Source organism: Dendrobates tinctorius, unplaced genomic scaffold, assembly GCF_039654945.1.
Source record: "Dendrobates tinctorius isolate UK_male_01 unplaced genomic scaffold, ASM3965494v1 ptg000348l, whole genome shotgun sequence".
NCBI lineage: Eukaryota > Metazoa > Chordata > Amphibia > Anura > Dendrobatidae > Dendrobates > Dendrobates tinctorius.
Window position 1 is genome coordinate 700,362 of NW_027362014.1, and position 19,542 is coordinate 719,903.

The 19,542-nt window shown below is 53.1% G+C and overlaps 1 protein-coding gene across 1 annotated transcript in view; it reads right to left on the reverse strand.

Annotated features, from left to right (window-relative positions):
- The window catches only part of SLCO1C1 (solute carrier organic anion transporter family member 1C1), a 245,412-nt gene that overhangs the window by 185,472 nt on the left and 40,398 nt on the right, over positions 1–19,542 (reverse strand). Inside the window, exons 3-6 of the mRNA XM_073562346.1 lie at positions 18,787–18,928; positions 17,513–17,645; positions 17,067–17,170; positions 8,159–8,305 (exon numbers count right to left, since the gene is read on the reverse strand). Coding sequence (XP_073418447.1) covers positions 8,159–8,305; positions 17,067–17,170; positions 17,513–17,645; positions 18,787–18,928 — 526 coding nt within the window. The remainder of the gene's footprint in view (positions 1–8,158; positions 8,306–17,066; positions 17,171–17,512; positions 17,646–18,786; positions 18,929–19,542) is intronic.

The following is a 19,542-nucleotide window of genomic DNA, read 5'->3' on the forward strand; positions in this document are numbered from 1 at the left end:
CGGTTTGGCACACTGCTCTTTGGGGATGAGGTCTGCCCTGAGGACGGGGCAACCGGAAAGAGGAAAAAGAAAAAAAACAAGCGCAAGCCAAAAAACACCGTGGCTGACAAACTTATGTTTGTCCCTCTTTCCGGGGCCCCTCTGTCCCGCTGTATGGAACCCGCTGCCCACCCCGGCTCGGGCCCTGTGGTGGGTCCGCAGCGGGGGCGCGGGCAGAGTGATGTGTGCCTGGGCCTTACCGTCACATCTGGTGGTGGCGGTGAGGGTTCAGGCAGCGACATGGAGGTCGGTGCTGGTGCCAGTGGTGTAACAGCCGCTGGCGGTATTGGCAGTAGTGGTGTCCGGGCTCAGTCCCCGGTGGCAGGGGGGGCTGGCCTGGCGCTCAGCACGGGTACAGCCAGGACCGCACCTCCGGCGGTGAGTGCTGGGGTCTCTGGATCCCCCACGCACGGGTCCGTTAAGTCTGGTCCACTTATGGGGGTCCAGAGACCTAGAAAGGGCGTGGAGGCTGCTGTGAAGCAGCAGCTAAAAAAATGCAAGGGGCTGGTAGCTCCTCTGACGGCGCCCGTGGCAAGAGCGGGGTCCCCGGCGCGTAGACCCAAAAAGGGGTCCGTGCTGGGGGCACCGCCGCCGCTGGGCGATGAGGGGGAGTGGCCAGCCCTGCCAACATCAAGTGGTGGGTTCAGGGGCGCAGTGACAGTCCGTGAGGGGGGCGTGGCCTCCCCGAGTGTTGCCCAGCCTGCAAAGGCTGCGGCATGCGGGGGGGGCGTGTCCTCCTCGGCCGCTGTCCCGCCCGCTGTGCCCGCGTCACCTGGGGAGGGCGTGGCCTCGCAAGGGGTCACTGCTCTGCCCGGGGTGGCTGCGGCCGGCGGGGGGGGCGTGGCCTTGGCGGGCCCACTGCCTCCTGTCCCGCCTACCCCCTCAAACAGCATAGTGCCCCCAAAAGTCGGTAGGGAGTTGTCGGGGTCCCCAGCCCGCTTACCTCCATCTGGTGGTGCGGGGGCTCTGGCGCTCCTTGGGAAGCCGGCAGGGGCGAACAGCAGAGGGCAGGGTGCGGTGGCAGTGGCCGTCCCTGTCCTCAGTGCAAAGACACCGCAAAAAGGAAAAAAAGTGGAGCCAGAGAACCCAGGAGCTGCTGCTGCTCCCAGGCTCGGGCAGGGCGTACTGAGTGCGCTCTGCTCGGAGGTATTTAAAGGGGCAGCGGCACTCCTGGACAAGAGTTGGAGCAGTGCCAGCAGCTCCAAGGAGCAGAGCACTGGCCAGTCAGGGCCCCCAGCAGGCAGGCAGGGGTACTGCAACACCAAGTCTGCTAATGTAAATAGTGGTCTATCTGGAAGTGAGAGTGGGAGTGAGATAGGAGATATTTTTGAAGAGCTGTTTGAGGACATAAATGGTGATGTGAGCGGTATGGATGAGGGAGTGAGTGCGAGTGTGAATGTGGCAGTAAATGCTGGAGTGAGTGCCGGAGCGAGTGGAAATAATAAAAGAGTGAACGGGAGAGTGAATGAGGGTGCTGGCACAAGTGGTGGTAGTGGTGGGAGGGCTGGCCCGTCTGCCCCCCCAGCCGCGAGGCCCCAGCGTAATTATGCGGGGGTCGCGGCTGGGGGTCGGGGTGGTTCCGGGGGGGTCTCCTCGCCTCCGGGCTCCGGGGACGGCGGTTTGCACCGCCGTTTCCTGGAGGCCCTCCAAAGGGGAGAAAGATCGATCATGGTAGAGGGGAGGACAGTGGACCTGTCTTTCTGGATAGAGAGACATGGCCTAGCAGCCTTCCAAAATCAAAGGGAGGGACTGTTTGGTCTCTCCCCACAGCCGGGCAGGGGCCACCAAGAAGGAATGTGGTCCGTCTTAGGTGGGGGGGCAGTGAAGCTTGTCCACCTAGGAGCAAGGTGGTGGAGCTCCTCCTTAAGATGGGCTTCGGGGCGAATGACATCTTTGCCCTGATACACCCTTCGGCGTCCCGCTTCTTCGACGTCAGCTTCGTGCGGCCAGAGGGGCTTGAGCTCTTCTGGTCAAACTACGAGCTGGTGCGAGAAGAGCCCGGATGGCGAGACTTCGTGGCTCAAGCGGTGTCTCGCCAAAATTCCGTCAAGCGAGTGACCGTGGTTACATGTAACGAGTCACTCGCAGGCGTGGACATCATGACGTGGCTTTCCCGTTACGGGGAGGTCACCGAGGTCCCAAAAAAGAACAGGGACGAGTTTGGCATCTGGTCGGGGGGCTGGACCTTCATGGTCAAATTGAAGGTTTCCGGCGGCACGGTCACCCACATCCCTTCCTCGGCGTTCCTGGGAAGGGACAGGATCCTGGTCTTCTACCAGGGGCAACCGAAGGTCTGCCACAAGTGCGGCGACCCCACTCACTTCAGCGCCAACTGCAAGGTGCAGAAGTGCGCGTTGTGTGGTGGGGTAGGTCACCTGGCTGCCTTGTGCAAAGACATTCGGTGCCACCTGTGTGGTGACCTGGGTCACCCTCTCAGCCGCTGCCCTCGCTCTTTCTCTAATGCCGCCACAGGCCCGGTGGGGGGAGACCGCGGGGGGGCAACCCCCGGTGGCGCTGCTTCTGCTGTGGCAGGTGGTGGCGAAGGGGGAAGGGCTGAGGGGCCAGTGAGGAAGGGCAATGCTGCAAGGGGCCCCGCGTACCAGCGGAGGCAGGAAAAACGCCAGGGAGGTAAGGGACAGGTGGAGCCTCGGGCAACCGGGGTGATGCCTGCTCCTCCCTCCAGGCCCGTGGCCAAAGCCTCTGAGGCCCTGGGGGAGAGTGCGGTGAGTGAGGAGATCAGGAGGATGGAGAGAGAGGAGAAAGCGGCTGACTCGGACAATTCCTCTCAGTATGAAAGTGTTGATGAGGATGTCCAAGAGCAGCCTACAGCACCAGGTGGCAAAACCAGGCGTGCCAAGCGCAAAGCGGTGGGGAGGAAGGCTGACAAGCCTTCAAAGTCCCCCCCGCCCCCGACCACAAGGGTGCATACGGAAGGGCCCGCTGACCCCCCTCTGATCAGACTCTCCAACCGGTTCAGCGCCCTCGGGGGTTCAGATGATGAACCGCAAGACGAGGGTACTGGGCCGGGGGTAACACCGGAGGGTCCTTCGGGGGATGGCGGAGTCCGTCCCTCAGGGGGCATTGCTCCTCCTGAGGGGGGGACAGACCTGGAACCCGGGGGCGAGGACACCGGGGGGGGTGGGATGGACACGTCGGGAGCTTCCCTGAAAAGGAAGGTGTCTGACCCCTCCCCAGGAGGAGGTAATAGCGGGGTAGGGAAGAAATTGGCCATCCAACTCGATCACCCATGATGGCTGAACTCGCCCCGTTGACGCTGGCGTCTATTAATGTCGCCAGCATTAAGTCAGATGCGGCTCGCTTCACGGCCTTTGATTTTTTCTCCCGGATTGAGGCAGAAATTTTATTCTTGCAAGAGACCAGACTAACAGACATGGGGGCCATCTATAAATCACGGAGGGAGTGGAGGTGCGGGCCCTCATACTGGTCTCTTGCGGCCGAGCCGTATAGCGGGGTGGCAGTCCTTTTTAAGACTGCAGCAGTTGAATGCCGACGGGTTACTGAGTTGGAAATGGGGAGGTGCCTGATCCTAGATGTCTTCATGAGGGGACAAGAGCTCCGGCTCATCAACATCTACGGCCCGCAGTCCAAGTGGGACCGCAAATGTCTCTTCCTGAGGATCAAGCCCTTTCTTTTTACGAGCCGACAGGTGGTCTTCGGTGGGGACTTCAACACCATTACGAGGTCCCGTGACCGGGGGGGTCCCGGAGATCGCCTGGCTTATGATAGCGTCGCGTTGAATAGCATAGCCAGTGAAGCTCGCCTGGTGGATGCCCACATCCGGCACACCCCAGGTCACGGAGGTTTCACCTACCATAGGGGTAGCTGTAGGTCTAGAATAGACAGGTTTTTTTTGAAGGAGGACGCCATCTTTTCTGCTGTGTCCGCCGTTGAGGTGGAGTTCTCCGATCACTGTCTAATTTTCTTTTCTCTGAATGTTGCAGAGACTCCTCGGATGGGAAGAGGGCTGTGGAAGCTCAATTCGTCCCTGCTGGAAGAAGCGGAGGTGAGACAATCCTTCGAGGATTTTCTTCAGAGCCAGGTACCGCTGTTGGATCTCTGTAGTAGTAAGTCAGAGTGGTGGGAGATCTTCAAAAAGCGGGTGGCGGGGTTCTTCCGTCAGCTCTCGAGCCTCAGGAGTCTGAACAGGCACCGCTTGTACCAGGCTCTGGGGAGGAAACTCGAGCAGCTTGTCTCGACTGGAGGTGACCGAGAGGAAATCTCCAGAGTGAAATCTTTGCTCAAGAGGTGTCAGTATGATAGGCACACATCTTTGGTTTTTGAGAGGGACTTCGGGAAGTACCGCTCGCCCGACCCTTACAGAAACTGTAAGATGTCAGTGAATTGTAAGATGGTGACAGGACTGATCGACAGTACGGGGTCCCTGAACAGATCCAAATCAGGGATCCTGGAGGTGGTCAGATCCTTCTACTCACACCTCTTGGAAAAGAAGGATCTGGATCGGGACAGGATGTCGGCTTTCCTGGCTGAAGCCATCCCTGAGCCAGGGGGTGACCCCTCTCTTGGTGTTTTGGCAGAAGAAATCAGGGAAGAGGAAGTGAGACTGGCCATTGATGGGCTTCGGCTCAAGAAATCGCCAGGTCCGGATGGCTTAACATCTGAGTTCTATAAGACTTTTAGGGACTCCTTGGTCCCCCTCTTGACAGGGGTCTTTAATGAGTGTCTCTCCTCGGGCACTCTTCCCGGCTCAATGAGGAAGTCAGCCCTCATTATTCTGTCAAAGGGTAAGGATCCGTCCCGAATCGAGAACTGGCGTCCCATAGCGCTTCTCGATACGGACCGGAAGGTTCTGGCCAAGGTGCTGTTTAATCGGCTGGTGAAGTTTGCACCCCGGCTCCTTTCAGGGGCCCAGCATTGCTCTGTTCCAGGCCGCAGTACTTTTAGTGCTGTGCTCGGTGTCCGAGAGGCAGTGGAGCAGGGTAGGGCAGGTCACTGGAAGGGGTACTTGCTGTCATTAGATCAAGCGAAAGCCTTTGACCGGGTCAACCACGAGTACCTCTGGTCCGTCCTTTTGAGGTATGGTCTGCCTGGGAGGTTTGTAAAATGGTTAGAGATCTTGTACCAAGGGGCTGAGACTTTTCCGCTGGTGAATGGTTGGTCAGGTCGTCCTTTTGAGGTGGGTTCTGGGGTCCGTCAGGGCTGTCCGCTGAGCCCGCTTTTATACGTGTTCGCGATCGATCCCTTCTTAAGGAGGGTAGATCGTGGACCGTTGGCGGGAGTCGGGATGGACCGGGCGGGCTCTGGCTCCTCTCTGAGGGTGGTGGCGTACGCCGATGATGTTTCCCTGTTCGTATCCTCGAGAGGGGAGGCGGACTGGGTCATGTCGGAGGTAGTGCGCTACTCGGAGGCATCCGGGTCCATGATCAACCGGGATAAGTGTGAAAGTCTCTGGCTGGGAGGGGGAGATCCTAGTTTTGATCTCCCGGACACCCTTCCAGGGCCCCAGGCCACCGCCAAAATTCTAGGCATCGAATTTGGCCCCGGGGACTACCCCCAGCAAAATTGGGAGGGCAGACTTAAGATCGCCGCCCAAAAGGTGGACCAATGGAAGGGTTGGTCTTTAACCCTGAGGGAAAGGGTTGCCCTGGCTAAAGGCTATCTGCTACCTTTATTGATATACCTGGGCAGTGTGTGCATCTTGCCGGAACCTCTCTGGACGCGGGTCTATAGCCTGTTCTTCCAATTGTTATGGGGGAATAGGCTTAACCTAATCAAGAGGGAGGTTACATACCGTACGAGGAGACTAGGCGGGTTGGGTATGGTCAACCCGGTGGTGTTTCTAGTAAACACCTTTCTTAAGACTAACATCTCCAACCTCTGGCTAGAGAGGGCTCCTCCGTGGGTAGTCTCCTGCAAGGGTTGGCTTTGGCCTTTCTTCCAGGAATGGGAGACAGGAGGGCGGGTGAAGGACCTACGCACACCTCATGGGCATCTTCCGGCTTACGCTACCCCGGTTCTGAAGGTGATCCGCCGGTGGGGTCTGGGAATGTGGGAAATCAGGACCATGTCGAGGCAGTGCCTTGACAGGAGGGTCCTGTTGACCCATTTCCAGAAGCCCCTGGCCCTTAAGGATTGCCCAGGCCGGGATCTGGAGGTCGGGCTGGGGCTTTTAAATTCTAAGCGGATCCCCATGAAGTTTTGGGACTTGACCTGGCGTTGCTTCCACGGGAGGCTGTATGTAAGGGACAACTTGAAGTGCAGGAACTCCGATGACCGGGGTTGCCCTCGTGAGGAGTGTGGCGACGTGCTGGAAAGCATGGAGCACTTCCTGCTTCATTGTCCCTTTAATGCAGAGGTTTACAACAGGGTGGGTGCCTCCATACGTTGGCCGCGGCTGGCGTCCCTCTCCTACGCTGAATGGGCCTATGGAGCGTTCAGATCCCTGGGTGGCCAGGACCCGTGCACTTTATTCCTAGTCAGTGCAGCGGTTAGGTTCCACACTTGGAATGCACGGTGCCTAGTTACGACGCGGAATAAAACCCTCCCAAGGGATGAGGTGGTAGGAAACATCTTGGGTGACCTGGTGAAGGTCCGTTCTTTGGAGTTCGAAAGGTTGGGTGTGAGGAAGGCCTCTTGGCTTTGGAGAGGCCTCTCCTTTTAAAAACGCACTCAAGGGAGAGCTAGCTCCGTGTGAATGAGGGTAGGGATAGCATAAGTTTCACTGGGTGTGTTAGGGACAGAAGTAGGGGCAGATAGGGACAGGGAGGGACAGGCACTGAGGGACAGATAGAGAGTTAGTTATGATAAGTTAGGTAGAGTAGGGGCAGGTAGGGACAGATAGGGACAGGTTTCTTTTTTTAGGGACAGAAGTAGGGACAGTCTTAGTTCTTGAGGGATAGGATGAATGTGTTAGTGAGGGATGGAGCCTCTAGAGCCCCGTTTTCCTGGTGGTGGGCTGGTGCATGCCACCTTAGCTTTTTGTTTTAAAAACAGGACATATAATGGATATTGGGCTTACAGGTGCCAAACTTGGGCCTTGGGTATGTAAATGCTGTGTTTAGTTTGTATATTAATGCGTAAGTAGATGGGATGGTATTGAGAGTTTTGGAAAATGTCTTTTGGTTGTGCTTTGGTAAAATGAAAAACATATAACACACTTTTTTTTGTTTTTTTAGTTAGAATGTGTGGATGGGGTGTAGTCAGGTTGGGAGGGGGGTGCATGGGGGGTGGTGGATGGATGACCGGATGCCAAGAGCAACATGAAGGAGCAGAGGAGCAGGGCAGGAGAAGTAGACTCTGCGGACCCTGGAAATAATTTTCGTGTGGAATCAAAAGGCCATAAACTTTCGTGGACCAGATTTTGCAGTGACAAGGCTACAAACTTGTAGGACCTGCGGTGCAAGGTGGTGGGAAAAAAAAGGCTGCGAACTTGTTGCCATGTGTGGGAGAGGAAAAAAAAAAAAAAAAAAAAAAAAAATCTTTGCTGTGTAATAGGAGGTAAGGTTTGTCGGCCAAAGTGGCAGAGTTCTTTTTTTTTCAAGGCGGAGGGCCAGGAAAGGGTTATTTTCGTTTGGTTTTTGTAAATAGTAAAATTGTAAATAGTAAACTAGTAAAATCGGTGAGGTGTGAATGGGGGTGAATGGGGGTGAATGGAGTGAGAGTGGGGAGTGGGGTTTATGTTTCTTTGTATTCTCTTTTCAGTGGATTCCTGCTGGGGGACCCTAAGCTGCCGAGCTCAGTGGAGGACAAGGAAAGGATTTGGACTTTCAGTTGTTTGCGCATGTTTTGCACATTTTATGTCTGTCTATGTTGGTTTTCTTTAGTTTATGTATTGTGGTTTGTTTCTGAGTGTAATTTTGATAATTTTGTAAAATAAAAGAGTTGGAGGATAAGACTCAGTATAATAGCAGAATAGTGACTGCAGCTCTGGAGGTGACTGGAGGATAAGACATGATGTAACAGCACAATAGTGACTGCAGCTCTGGAGGCGAGTGGAGGATAAGACATGATGTAACAGCAGAATAGTGAGTGCAGCTCTGGAGGTGAGTGGAGGATAAGACATGATGTAACAGCAGAATAGTGACTGCAGCACTGGAGGTGAGTGGAGAATTAGTGTGCAGGGGGCGGTGGTGATTATTACCGATGTAGAATGCAGCGTTGTCCTCGGCCGCGTAGTCGTCGATGTATGAGATCCCCAGCGGTTGGATCGGAGCTTCACCGACTCCGCGTAGCAGATTCCCGAACAAGATGAAGATCCAAAGAGAATTCTCAAACTTCCTCTGACACCCTGAGAAGTGATGACACCATGAGCGGCTTCACCGGATGATGGTGACCGATCCCCCAATACAGTGCCTTGCGAAAGTATTCAGCCCCCTGGAACTTCTCAACCTTTTCCCACATATCATGCTCCACACATAACGATACCAAATGTAAATTTTTGGTGAAGAATCAACAAGTGGGACACAATTGTGAAGTTGGAGGAAATGTATTGGTTATTTTAAATTTTTGCTGAATTTAAAAACTGAGAAGTGGGGCGTGCAATATTATTCAGCCCCTGTAACTTAATACTTTGTTGCGCCACCTTTTGCTGCGATTACAGCTGCAGTCTCTTGGGGTATGTCTCTATCAGTTTTGCACATCGAGAGACTGAAATTCTCACCCATTCTTCCTTGGCAAACAGCTCGCGCTCAGTGAGGTTGGATGGAGATCGTTTGTGAACAGCAGTTTTCAGCTCTTTCCACAGATTCTCGATTGGATTCAGGTCAGGACTGTGACTTGGCCATTCTAACACCTGGAGACGTTTATTTGTGAACCATTCCATTCTAGATTTTGCTTTATGTTTGGGATTGTTGTCTTGTTGGAAGACAAATCTCCGTCCCAGTCTCAGGTCTTTTGCAGACTCCAACAGGTTTTCTTCTAGAATGGTCCTGTATTTGGCTCCATCCATCTTCCCATCAATTTTAACCATCTTCCCTGTCCCTGCTGAAGAAAAGCAGCCCCAAACCATGATGCTGCCACCACCATGTTTGACAGTGGGGATGGTGTGTTCAGGGTGAGGAGCTGTTGCCTTTACGCCAAACATATCGTTTGGCATTGTTGCCAAACAGTTTGATTTTGGTTTCATCTGAGCAGAGCACCTTCTTCCACATGTTTGGTGTGTCTCCTGTCAGAGACACCGCACTACACTTGCTCATAGAGCCAGTGCACGTGTCCTGAGTACAGAAGCAGTGCTAAGAGTTACCTGGGGAGCAGGGCAGCAGAGGTGACAAAGCGTGCTTCAACTAATAGTGTCAGAGAAGCCAGAGAACTCAGATTATGGCAAAGCAGAAGTCATGCACGGTACAGACCAGCGAGGTACAGGAGGGATAAACAGACGGGAGGTCAGACAAAGCAAAAGGTCATACACAGGATCACAGTACAGTACCAGGGAGGAGACAGAGCGGATAATCAGGGCCAAGCAGAGATCAAAACCAAACAGACATAGGAGGTACCAAGCAGAATCCAAAGAACAGAGAACAGACCGAGTCATACACAGAGAATCAAGTAACCAGAACACAGCACAAACACACTCAGGGGTCACCACACAATGCCAAGGGCAAGAGTATAACTGACAAGGATGGGAGCGTCCTGAGGCTATAAGAAGCCTCCCCCAGAACCAGGGAGAGGCCACAATCATAGCCCCAGGTGTGCAGGTAAGCCTGCACTGGGATCACAACCTTTAACCCCAGAAATGCCAGTCATCAGCACTGGTTCCAAACATTAACCCCACGTGTGCGAGTCAAACCCGCACTGAGATCATGACAGTACCCCCCTCTCAACGGGGGGCCTCTGGACCCCCAGGCTTGCCCGGGTACTTAGCATGGAAAGCCGGCACCAGGCGATCAGCATGCATCAACCGGGCCGGTACCCAGGACCTGTCCTCCGGTCCATACCCCTTCCAATGAACCAGGTACTGTACCGACCGCCGTACCAACCTGGAATCTACGATATGACCAACCTCGTACTCCACCTGCCCCTCGACCAAAACAGGAGGAGCAGCAGACTCGGAGTCTCCCCGGACTGCTTCAAAAGGTTTCAGTAGAGATTTGTGGAAGACGTTAGGGATCTTGAAAGAGGGTGGAAGGCACAGCCTATACGCCACGGGATTGATTTTTTCCACAATCTTGTACGGGCCAATGAATTTGGGTCCTAACTTGGCTGACGGAATCTTTAACTTAATGTTTCGCGTGGAGAGCCAAACTTTCTCTCCCACCCGAAACATGGGACCAGGTGTTCGTTTCCTGTCCGCGAAAAACTTATACCTGCCTTGAGACCTGGATATACGCCGCTGGACTTCTGCCCATGTATCTTTTAACCGCTGAACAGAGTCCTCAGCCCCGGGGCCCCCCCGAATCCAGACGAGAAAACTCACCAAAATGAGGACTGAACCCATAGTTAATCAAGAAAGGGGACCTACCAGTGGATTGACTCACCCGACTATTGAAGGCAAATTCAGCCAACGGCAGTGCATCGCACCAGTCACTCTGTCTAGCAGAGGTTAGGCACCTGAGGATCTGTTCCAGGGACTGCTTAGTGCGCTCCGTCTGCCCATTGCTCTCAGGATGGTATGCAGACAAAAAGGACAGAGACATCCCTAATTTTTTGCAGAAAGCACGCCAAAACTTAGCCACAAACTGCACACCACGATGAGACACCACATTCAGGGGTACCCCATGCAACCGGATCACATGCTGCACAAACAACCTGGACAACGTCTCAGCTGACAGTAGTGCGGACAGGGGTACGAAATGAGCCTGCTTAGAAAACCTGTCCACCACTACCCATACCACTGTATTACCCTTAGATGGAGGGAGATTGGTAACAAAATCCATGGATAAGTGAGTCCATGGCCTTTCGGGCACTGCCAAGGGTATCAGCTCCCCGGCCGGCTATGAGAGCTTTTAGAACGAGCGCAGACCCCACAACCAGCAATGAATTTTTTTATGTCCGAACCAAGGGTAGGCCACCAAAAGATCCTAGCCACCGCCAGACGCGTGGCTGAAATACCAGGGTGAGCACTCAGCTTGGATTCATGGAACTCCTGCAAGAGTTTCAGGCGAAGTTGCTCTGGGACAAACAACTTCCCCTCCGGCTTGGCCACCGAGGCCTGCGACTGGGCCCCCTGAATCTCCCTTTCCAATTCAGATGAGACCTCTGCTATCACAACCCCAGAGTGAAGAATGGAGGACGGTGGCTCAGGGGGCGACACCGGCTGAAAACTGCGTGATAAGGCGTCAGCCTTGACATTCTTAGACCCTGGACGAAATGTAATTGTAGACTGAAAAAGGGAAAAAAAAAGTGACCAACGGGCCTGTCTGGGCGTTAGTCTTTTAGCAGACTCAATGTACGACAAATTTTTGTGATCCGTGATCACCGTAACCGGGTGACTGGCCCCCCTCCAAAAAGTGCCTCCATTCTTCAAACGCCAATTTGACCGCAAGAAGCTCTCTATTGCCTACGTCGTAATTTCTTTCCACAGCAGAGAACTTCTTGGAAAAGAAAGCACATGGCCTGAGGTTGGTTAGAGTGGCAGGCCCTTGGGACAACGCCGCCCCCACCCCCACCTCAGAGGCGTCCACTTCCACGACAAATGGTTTGGACGGATCTGGCTGCACTAGCACAGGAGCAGACATAAAACATTTTTTCAGTGTCGCAAAGGCCTCTTTTGCGAGCGAGGACCAATTTTTCACATCCGCACCTTTGCATGTTAGATCCGTGAGAGGTTTGACCACTTGCGAAAACCCCCGGATAAATTTGCGGTAATAATTGGCGAACCCCAAGAAGCGCTCAAGACCCTTAAGATCTCGGGGTTGCACCCAATCCGCAATGGCCTGCACCTTCTTGGGGTCCATGCGAAAACCCTCACCGGATACAATTAACCCCAAAAAGGACAACTCTTGTACACAGAATACACATTTTTCCAATTTGGCATACAAATGATTTTCTCTCAGCCTTTGGAGCACAGTTCGTACATGTTCCAAATGAGAATACTTGTCTGGGGAATATATCAAAATATCATCTAAGTAGATAACGACAAAACGACCAATGAGATCCGAGAATACCACGTTGATGAAATTCTGAAATATAGCAGGGGCGTTGGTAAGACCAAATGGCATGACTAAATTTTCAAATAGTCCCTCGGTCGTGAGGAACGCGGTTTTCCATTCATCCCCCTCTCGGACCCTTATCAAATTATATGCCCCCCGAAGGTCCAGTTTAGAAAACCACTTTGCCCCTGATAGTTGGTTACATACATCGGGAATCAACGGAAGGGGGTACGTATTCCGTACAGTAATTTGATTAAGCCCCCGGAAGTCGAGACAGGGACGTAACCCGCCATCTGTTTTCTTTACAAAAAAGAAACCTGCCGCCACAGGTGAGACTGAAGGACGTATGTGTCCTTTGCGCAGACTTTCAGTAATGTACTCCTTCATAGCCAAGCGCTCAGGACCAGACAAATTAAACAGACGGGCTTTGGGTAATTTAGCCCCTGGACCAGCTCAATAGCGCAGTCAAAGGGTCTATGTGGCGGTAACGTCTCGGCCTCGCTTTCGGAGAATACATCTTCGAAGTCCTTCAGGCATTCCGGAATACCTTCCAGCTCGACAGATGATACAGACACAGATTTAACAGGTTCAACCAGCAGTGCGGATTTATCACATAACTCAAAATCATTAAACCCCCATTGTACAATCTCCCCCATTTTCCAGTTAATAACTGGGTTATGGCGTTGTAACCAGGGCATGCCCAACACCAACCCTGCAGGTAGATTGTCCAGCACAAAACAACTTATGTTTTCCACATGAGTAGCGCCCACTCTGAGCGAAAACACATCAGACATAAAGCGAATTCCCTCCTTAGTGAGGGGAGATGAGTCAATGGTCATCACCTTGATCGGAACCTTGAGCCTAACTGTCCCTATCTTACAGTGTGTGACCAATTGGGAGTCAATAAGATTAATAGATGATCCGCAGTCCACGAAGGCTGTAGAGGAAAAAGAACTACCATCGACAAACAGTTCCACAGGCAGTACTACTTTAGAAAATGAGGAAAATGGTACCTGAGGGTCTGAGCAGCCTCCTCGTTGACTACCCAGACCTAGTCGTTTCCCGCCGACCGGGTTGAAGACGTGCAATCAGGACACTCCCTTTTCCAATGTCCCGTTTTACCGCAGTAAAAGCATAACTGCTTGTCCTTCCGGCGTTTCCTCTCCGTATCCTTCAGGGAGAGGGCGCCTACATCCATGGGCTCAGGGGCAGTCTCTTTTCCACTGGGGAATAATGGAGTATCCACCTGCATCACCCCTCTGGCCCGCAGCCTGCGGTCCATCCGGACGGCCTGGGTCATGGCGTCCTCGAGAGTGTTAGGTGGGGGATGTAACGTCAAGGCATCCTGCAGCCGCTCGGACAAGCCTCTGCGAAAGAGTCCTCGGAGTGCGGCGTCGCTCCAAGAGACCTCTGCCGCCCAGCGGCGGAGCTCAGAACAAAACCACTCAGCTGTGTGTTTCCCCTGACAGACACTCATCACCATGTCCTCTGCCAATCGCACTCGGTCAGGTTCATCATAAATGTGCCCGAGGGCCTCAAAGAATGCGTTCACTGACATACGTTCAGGAGCAGAGGAAGACAGAGAGAAAGCCCATGCTTGCGGAGCCCCCCGAAGTAGGGAAATAATGACCCCCACCCTCTGGAACTCATCCCCGGAGGAGCGGGGCCTTAGAGAAAAAAAAGCTTGCATCCTTCTCTGAAAGACCTGAACTCCTTTTTATCCCCTGAGAAAAGGTCTGGCAATTTGACCGGAGATTCGGGGGACGCTAATGACACATCCCTATCCCCAGAACCAGAAGCCCCTGCAGCGACAGCCCCCTGCACAGTAACCACCAACTGTTGCTGGGTCTGGGCCATCGTGCGTTGTTCCACATTGAGCTTATGGAACATTTGGGTCAGGTGCTTGACCTGATCAGCCAAGGCTTGTATGGGATCCATGAGGATAACACACACTTTTTTTTTTTTCTTCAGAAAAAAAACCCAAAAAAAAACAACTGAAAGGGTCAGTTATAATGTCAGAGACACCGCACTGCACTTGCTCATAGAGCCAGTGAACGTGTCCTGAGTACAGAAGCAGTGCTAAGAGTTACCTGGGGAGCAGGGCAGCAGAGGTGACAAAGCGTGCTTCAGGCTAATAGTGTCAGAGAAGCCAGAGAACTCAGATTATGGCAAAGCAGAAGTCATGCACAGTACAGACCAGCGAGGTACAGGAGGGATAAACAGACGGGAGGTCAGACAAAGCAAAAGGTCATACACAGGATCACAGTACAGTACCAGGGATGAGACAGAGCGGATAGTCAGGGCCAAGCAGAGATCAAAACCAAACAGACATAGGAGGTACCAAGCAGAATCCAAAGCGATATCCAGGGAACAGACCGAGTCATACACAGAGAATCAAGTAACCAGAACACAGCACTAACACACTCAGGGGTCACCACACAATGCCAAGGGCGAAAGTATAACTGACAGGGATGGGAGCGTCCTGAGGCTATAAGAAGCCTCCCCCAGAACCAGGGAGAGGCCACAATCATAGCCCCAGGTGTGCAGGTAAGCCTGCATCGGGATCACAACCTTTAACCCCAGAAATGCCAGTACTCAGCACTGGTTCCAAACATTAACCCCACGTGTGCGAGTCAAACCCGCACTGAGATCATGACATCTCCCAGGTGGCTTGTTGCAAACGTTAAACGACACTTTTTATGGATATCTTTGAGAAATGGCTTTCTTCTTGCCACTCTTCCATAATGGCCAGATTTGTGCAGTGTACGACTGATTGTTGTCCTATGGACAGACTGTCCCACCTCAGCTGTAGATCTCTGCAGTTCATCCAGAGTGATCATGGGCCTCTTGGCTGCATCTCTGATCAGTCTTCTCCTTGTGTGAGATGAAAGTTTAGAGGGACGGCCGGGTCTTGGTAGATTTGCAGTGGTATGATACTCCTTCCATTTCAATATGATCGCTTGCACAGTGCTCCTTGGGATGTTTAAAGTTTTGGAAATCATTTTGTATCCAAATCCGGCTTTAAACTTCTCCACAACAGTATCACGGACCTGCCTGTTGTGTTCCTTGGTCTTCATGACGCTCTCAGTGCATCAAACAGAACCCTGAGACGATCACAGAGCAGGTGCATTTATACGGAGACTTGATTACACACAGGTGGATTATATTTATCATCATTAGTCATTTACGAGAACATTGGATCATTCAGAGATCCACAATGAACTTCTGGAGGGAGTTTGCTGCACTGAAAGTAAAGGGGCTGAATAATATTGCACGCCCCACTTTTCAGCTTTTGAATCTCTACAAAAATGTAAAATAACCAATAAATTTCGTTCAACTTCACAATTGTGCCCCACTTGTTGTTGATTCTTCACCAAAAATTTACATTTGGTATCTTTATGTTTGAAGCATGATATGTGGGAAAAGGTTGAAAAGTTCCAGGGGGCCGAATACTTTCGCAAGGCACTGTACAAGTGGAAGTCTCTGGGTCCTGCAGATTTTCTACTTCTTTTTGGCCTGTTGATCTTCTGCGATATCATGTGCGCTAAGCCAATCAGATGTAACGTCTCCTACCCAGTCTTACAGCATTCTAACCACACACACAAACTGCAGCTGCATCCCCCTCCTCCCCTCACAGTATGTAACCCCACAGGCATAGAATCTGCAGCTGCATCCCCCTCCTCCCTCTCACAGTATGTAGCCTCACAGACAGAAGCTGCAGCTGCATCCCCCTCCTCCCCTCACAGTATGTAACCCCACAGGCATAGAAGCTGCAGCTGCATCCCCCTCCTCCCCTCACAGTATGTAACCCCACAGGCATAGAAGCTGCAGCTGTATCCCCCTCCTCCCTCTCACAGTATGTAGCCTCACAGACAGAAGCTGCAGCTACATCCCCCTCCTCCCCTCACAGTATGTAACCCCACAGGCATAGAAGCTGCAGCTGCATCCCCCTCCTCCCTCTCACAGTATGTAGCCTCACAGACAGAAGCTGCAGCTACATCCCCCTCCTCCCCCTCACAGTATGTAACCCCACAGGCATAGAAGCTGCAGCTGCATCCCCCTCCTCCCTCTCACAGTATGTAACCTCACAGACAGAAGCTGCAGCTGCATCCCCCTCCTCCCCTCACAGTATGTAACCCCACAGGCATAGAAGCTGCAGCTGCATCCCCCTCCTCCCCATCACAGTATGTAACCTCACAGACATAGAAGCTGCAGCTGCATCCCCCTCCTCCCCTCACAGTATGTAACCTCACAGACATAGAAGCTGCAGCTGCATCCCCCTCCTCCCCTCACAGTATGTAACCTCACAGACATAGAAGCTGCAGCTGCATCCCCCTCCTCCCCTCACAGTATGTAACCTCACAGACATAGAAGCTGCAGCTGCATCCCCCTCCTCCCCTCACAGTATGTAACCGCACAGACAGAAGCTGCAGCTGCATCCCCCTCCTCCCTTCACAGTATGTAACCCCACAGGCATAGAAGCTGCAGCTGCATCCCCCTCCTCCCCCTCACAGTATGTAACCCCACAAGCATAGAAGCTGCAGCTGCATCCCCCTCCTCCCCCTCACAGTATGTAACCCCACAGGCATAGAAGCTGCAGCTGCATCCCCCTCCTCCCCTCACAGTATGTAACCTCACAGACAGAAGCTGCAGCTGCATCCCCCTCCTCCCTTCACAGTATGTAACCCCACAGGCATAGAAGCTGCAGCTGCATCCCCCTCCTCCCCCTCACAGTATGTAACCCCACAGGCATAGAAGCTGCAGCTGCATCCCCCTCCTCCCCCTCACAGTATGTAACCCCACAGGCATAGAAGCTGCAGCTGCATCCCCCTCCTCCCCCTCACAGTATGTAACCGCACAGACAGAAGCTGCAGCTGCATCCCCCTCCTCTGCCTTTAAGTTCCAGGACTGAGGCTGTGTGCACCTGGAGGCCCTGGATGAGCACTGCTCTGGCTGTAGTACCTGGCTCCTTTGCAGCATATTTCTGGCCGGTGCCATGTTGCAGACACGGGAAGAAGCTGTCGCTGGCGTTCGCCGTCCAGCTGGGGGCGCTGTCATACGTGTAACTGTGAATATCGTAAGCAGGGATCAGTGGAGCCATTTCGTCGCTGCAGCACTACCGGGAGAAGGTGACCCTGTGTCAGTCCTGAGGCGGCGCCAGGCTCCGCTCACTGTACCGTAACCTGCACTGTGAGCTGTCAATCATGGTGCCAGGGGGCGTGGTTACAGCACAGGGAGCGGAGCCTAGCCCCGCCTGTGCGATGTGGCCGCGCATCCCGTCTGGGGGTCGTGCTTCACTCTGGCACTATTAACCCCCTGTCTTCCATGGACATGGCGGGGGTGTCATCTGTGACAGCCGGGGACTGCTGCCCCCACACCTGATCCCCCCAATACTGACCCCGACTTACCGCGCCATGATGAAGTGCGGCAGCGCGATGAGGAAGGTTCCGGCCGCCATGAGCAGGCAGCCGCCGCCGATCAGCCGCCCCCGGTGCCGCTGGGCCCCAAAAAAACTGACCAGAGTGATGACCAGGACATTCCCTGCAGGAAGAAGGGCCACAGCAGGAGAGCTCGTCACAGTGTGACAGTGCAGCCAGGCCTGGGGACACTGAGGGGGCAGTAATGATACTGGGGGAAACAAGAGACCCTGGGAGATGGTAATGACATTGGGTGGCGATAATGACACTGGGTGCAGGGTAATGTCACTGGGGGCAGGGTAATGACACTAGGGGCAGGGTAATGACACTATGGGCAGGGTAATGACACTGGGGGCAGGGTAATGACACTGGGGGCAGGGTAATGACACTGGGGGCAGGGTAATGACATTGGGGTGGTAATGACACTAGGGGTACAGTAATGGCACTGGGGGTGTAATGAGCTGGCCGGTCCCCTCTGTTGCACCCTCCCCTTCTCAGTGTGGCCCCCTGTGCACCGTATATAAATATGTTGTATTGTGGATGTTCCCTTTAATTACCTTTGTATCTATGATGTCAATTTGCTGCCTGTAGTTATGTAGGGACAACTAATGGTTAACTCTGTGGGCTGGACTGGCAGCCTCAGGGGAGAGGGAAGCTACAGCCTGAGCAGACAGGGGCACTGCCAGACTCCTGGAGGGGAGAGATCTGCTGCCTCAGACTGAGGACTAAAAATGGCCCCATGGACTAAGAAGACCCTAAGGCCTGAAGGAGGGCTAAGCACTGCAACACTGGCCCCAGGACTCTGGAAGGGCCCCCGCTGAAGGGGTCTCAGGCACCCAGATTCCAGTGCACGGACTACTGCAGATCTTCGGCTGCTGCGGCTGTTGTGGGTACTGTTGTGGAGAGTGCAGGGGGAGATCAGGAAGCCAGTGTTGGACTCTCTCATCCGATTTCCTCCCTGTTCATTAAACTTTATTCCCTGTTGGAGAACAGTTGCCTTTTTGGACTCTGTTTCACGTGGACTATCGAGGCCGGAGAGAGAAGGAGGTAAACTGCGGGAAAAGCTGTGTCGGTCTCATCTATGTACAAGAGACTGGGGAAGCTCGCTGACCGTTGGCTCAGAGGACTATGTGTACTGCGCCTTTAAGTAACTCGGCCATAATTTCCCCCCCATCGCTCTTGTTACATGGGGACAGGGTAATGACACTGGGGGACAGGGTAATGACACTGGGGGACAGGGTGATGACATTTTTATGACCACGCACCAATTTCAAAGCTTCCGTCCATGGTGCCGACCAGGGATGATGGGAGTTCAAATCTTCGTTCTATCTGAGTGATTGAACTTTTCAGGTAACTTCCAGTTAAAGCTTTTGCAAAATATGCAAAACTGATCGCGGAGAGGAAAATCTGCGGAGATGAAGGAGAAAGGAAACTGAGGGGCAGAAGGTGCAGCCCCGAGGTGCGTCACAGGACCCCGACCACAGGCAGCTCGGGAAATAAAGTGCAACCACCCGAACCTAGTCCTACTCACACAGATCCCCGAGATGCTGCAGCGCACAAAACACTACATAATATCAGAAATATCAGCAACATGGAAGGAAACATCACAGAGGTGAGCAACAAAAATAACACTCCAACCACTGGATATTAAAAAGGGAAAATATCAATGTCACCCCTAGGGGAGCTCACAGCACACAGTGTATACAGCTCCCATAGAGATACATTATACATGCTACCTGCAGTCACCACTAGGAGGAGCTCACAGCACACAGTGTATACAGCTCCCATAGAGATACATTATACACTCTACCTGCAGTCACCACTAGGAGGAGCTCGCAGCACACAGTGTATACAGCTCCCATAGAGATACATTATACATGCTACCTGCAGTCACCACTAGGAGGAGCTCACAGCACACAGTGTATACAGCTTCCATAGAGATACATTATACACTCTACCTGCAGTCACCACTAGGAGGCGCTCACAGCACACAGTGTATACAGCTCCCATAGAGATACATT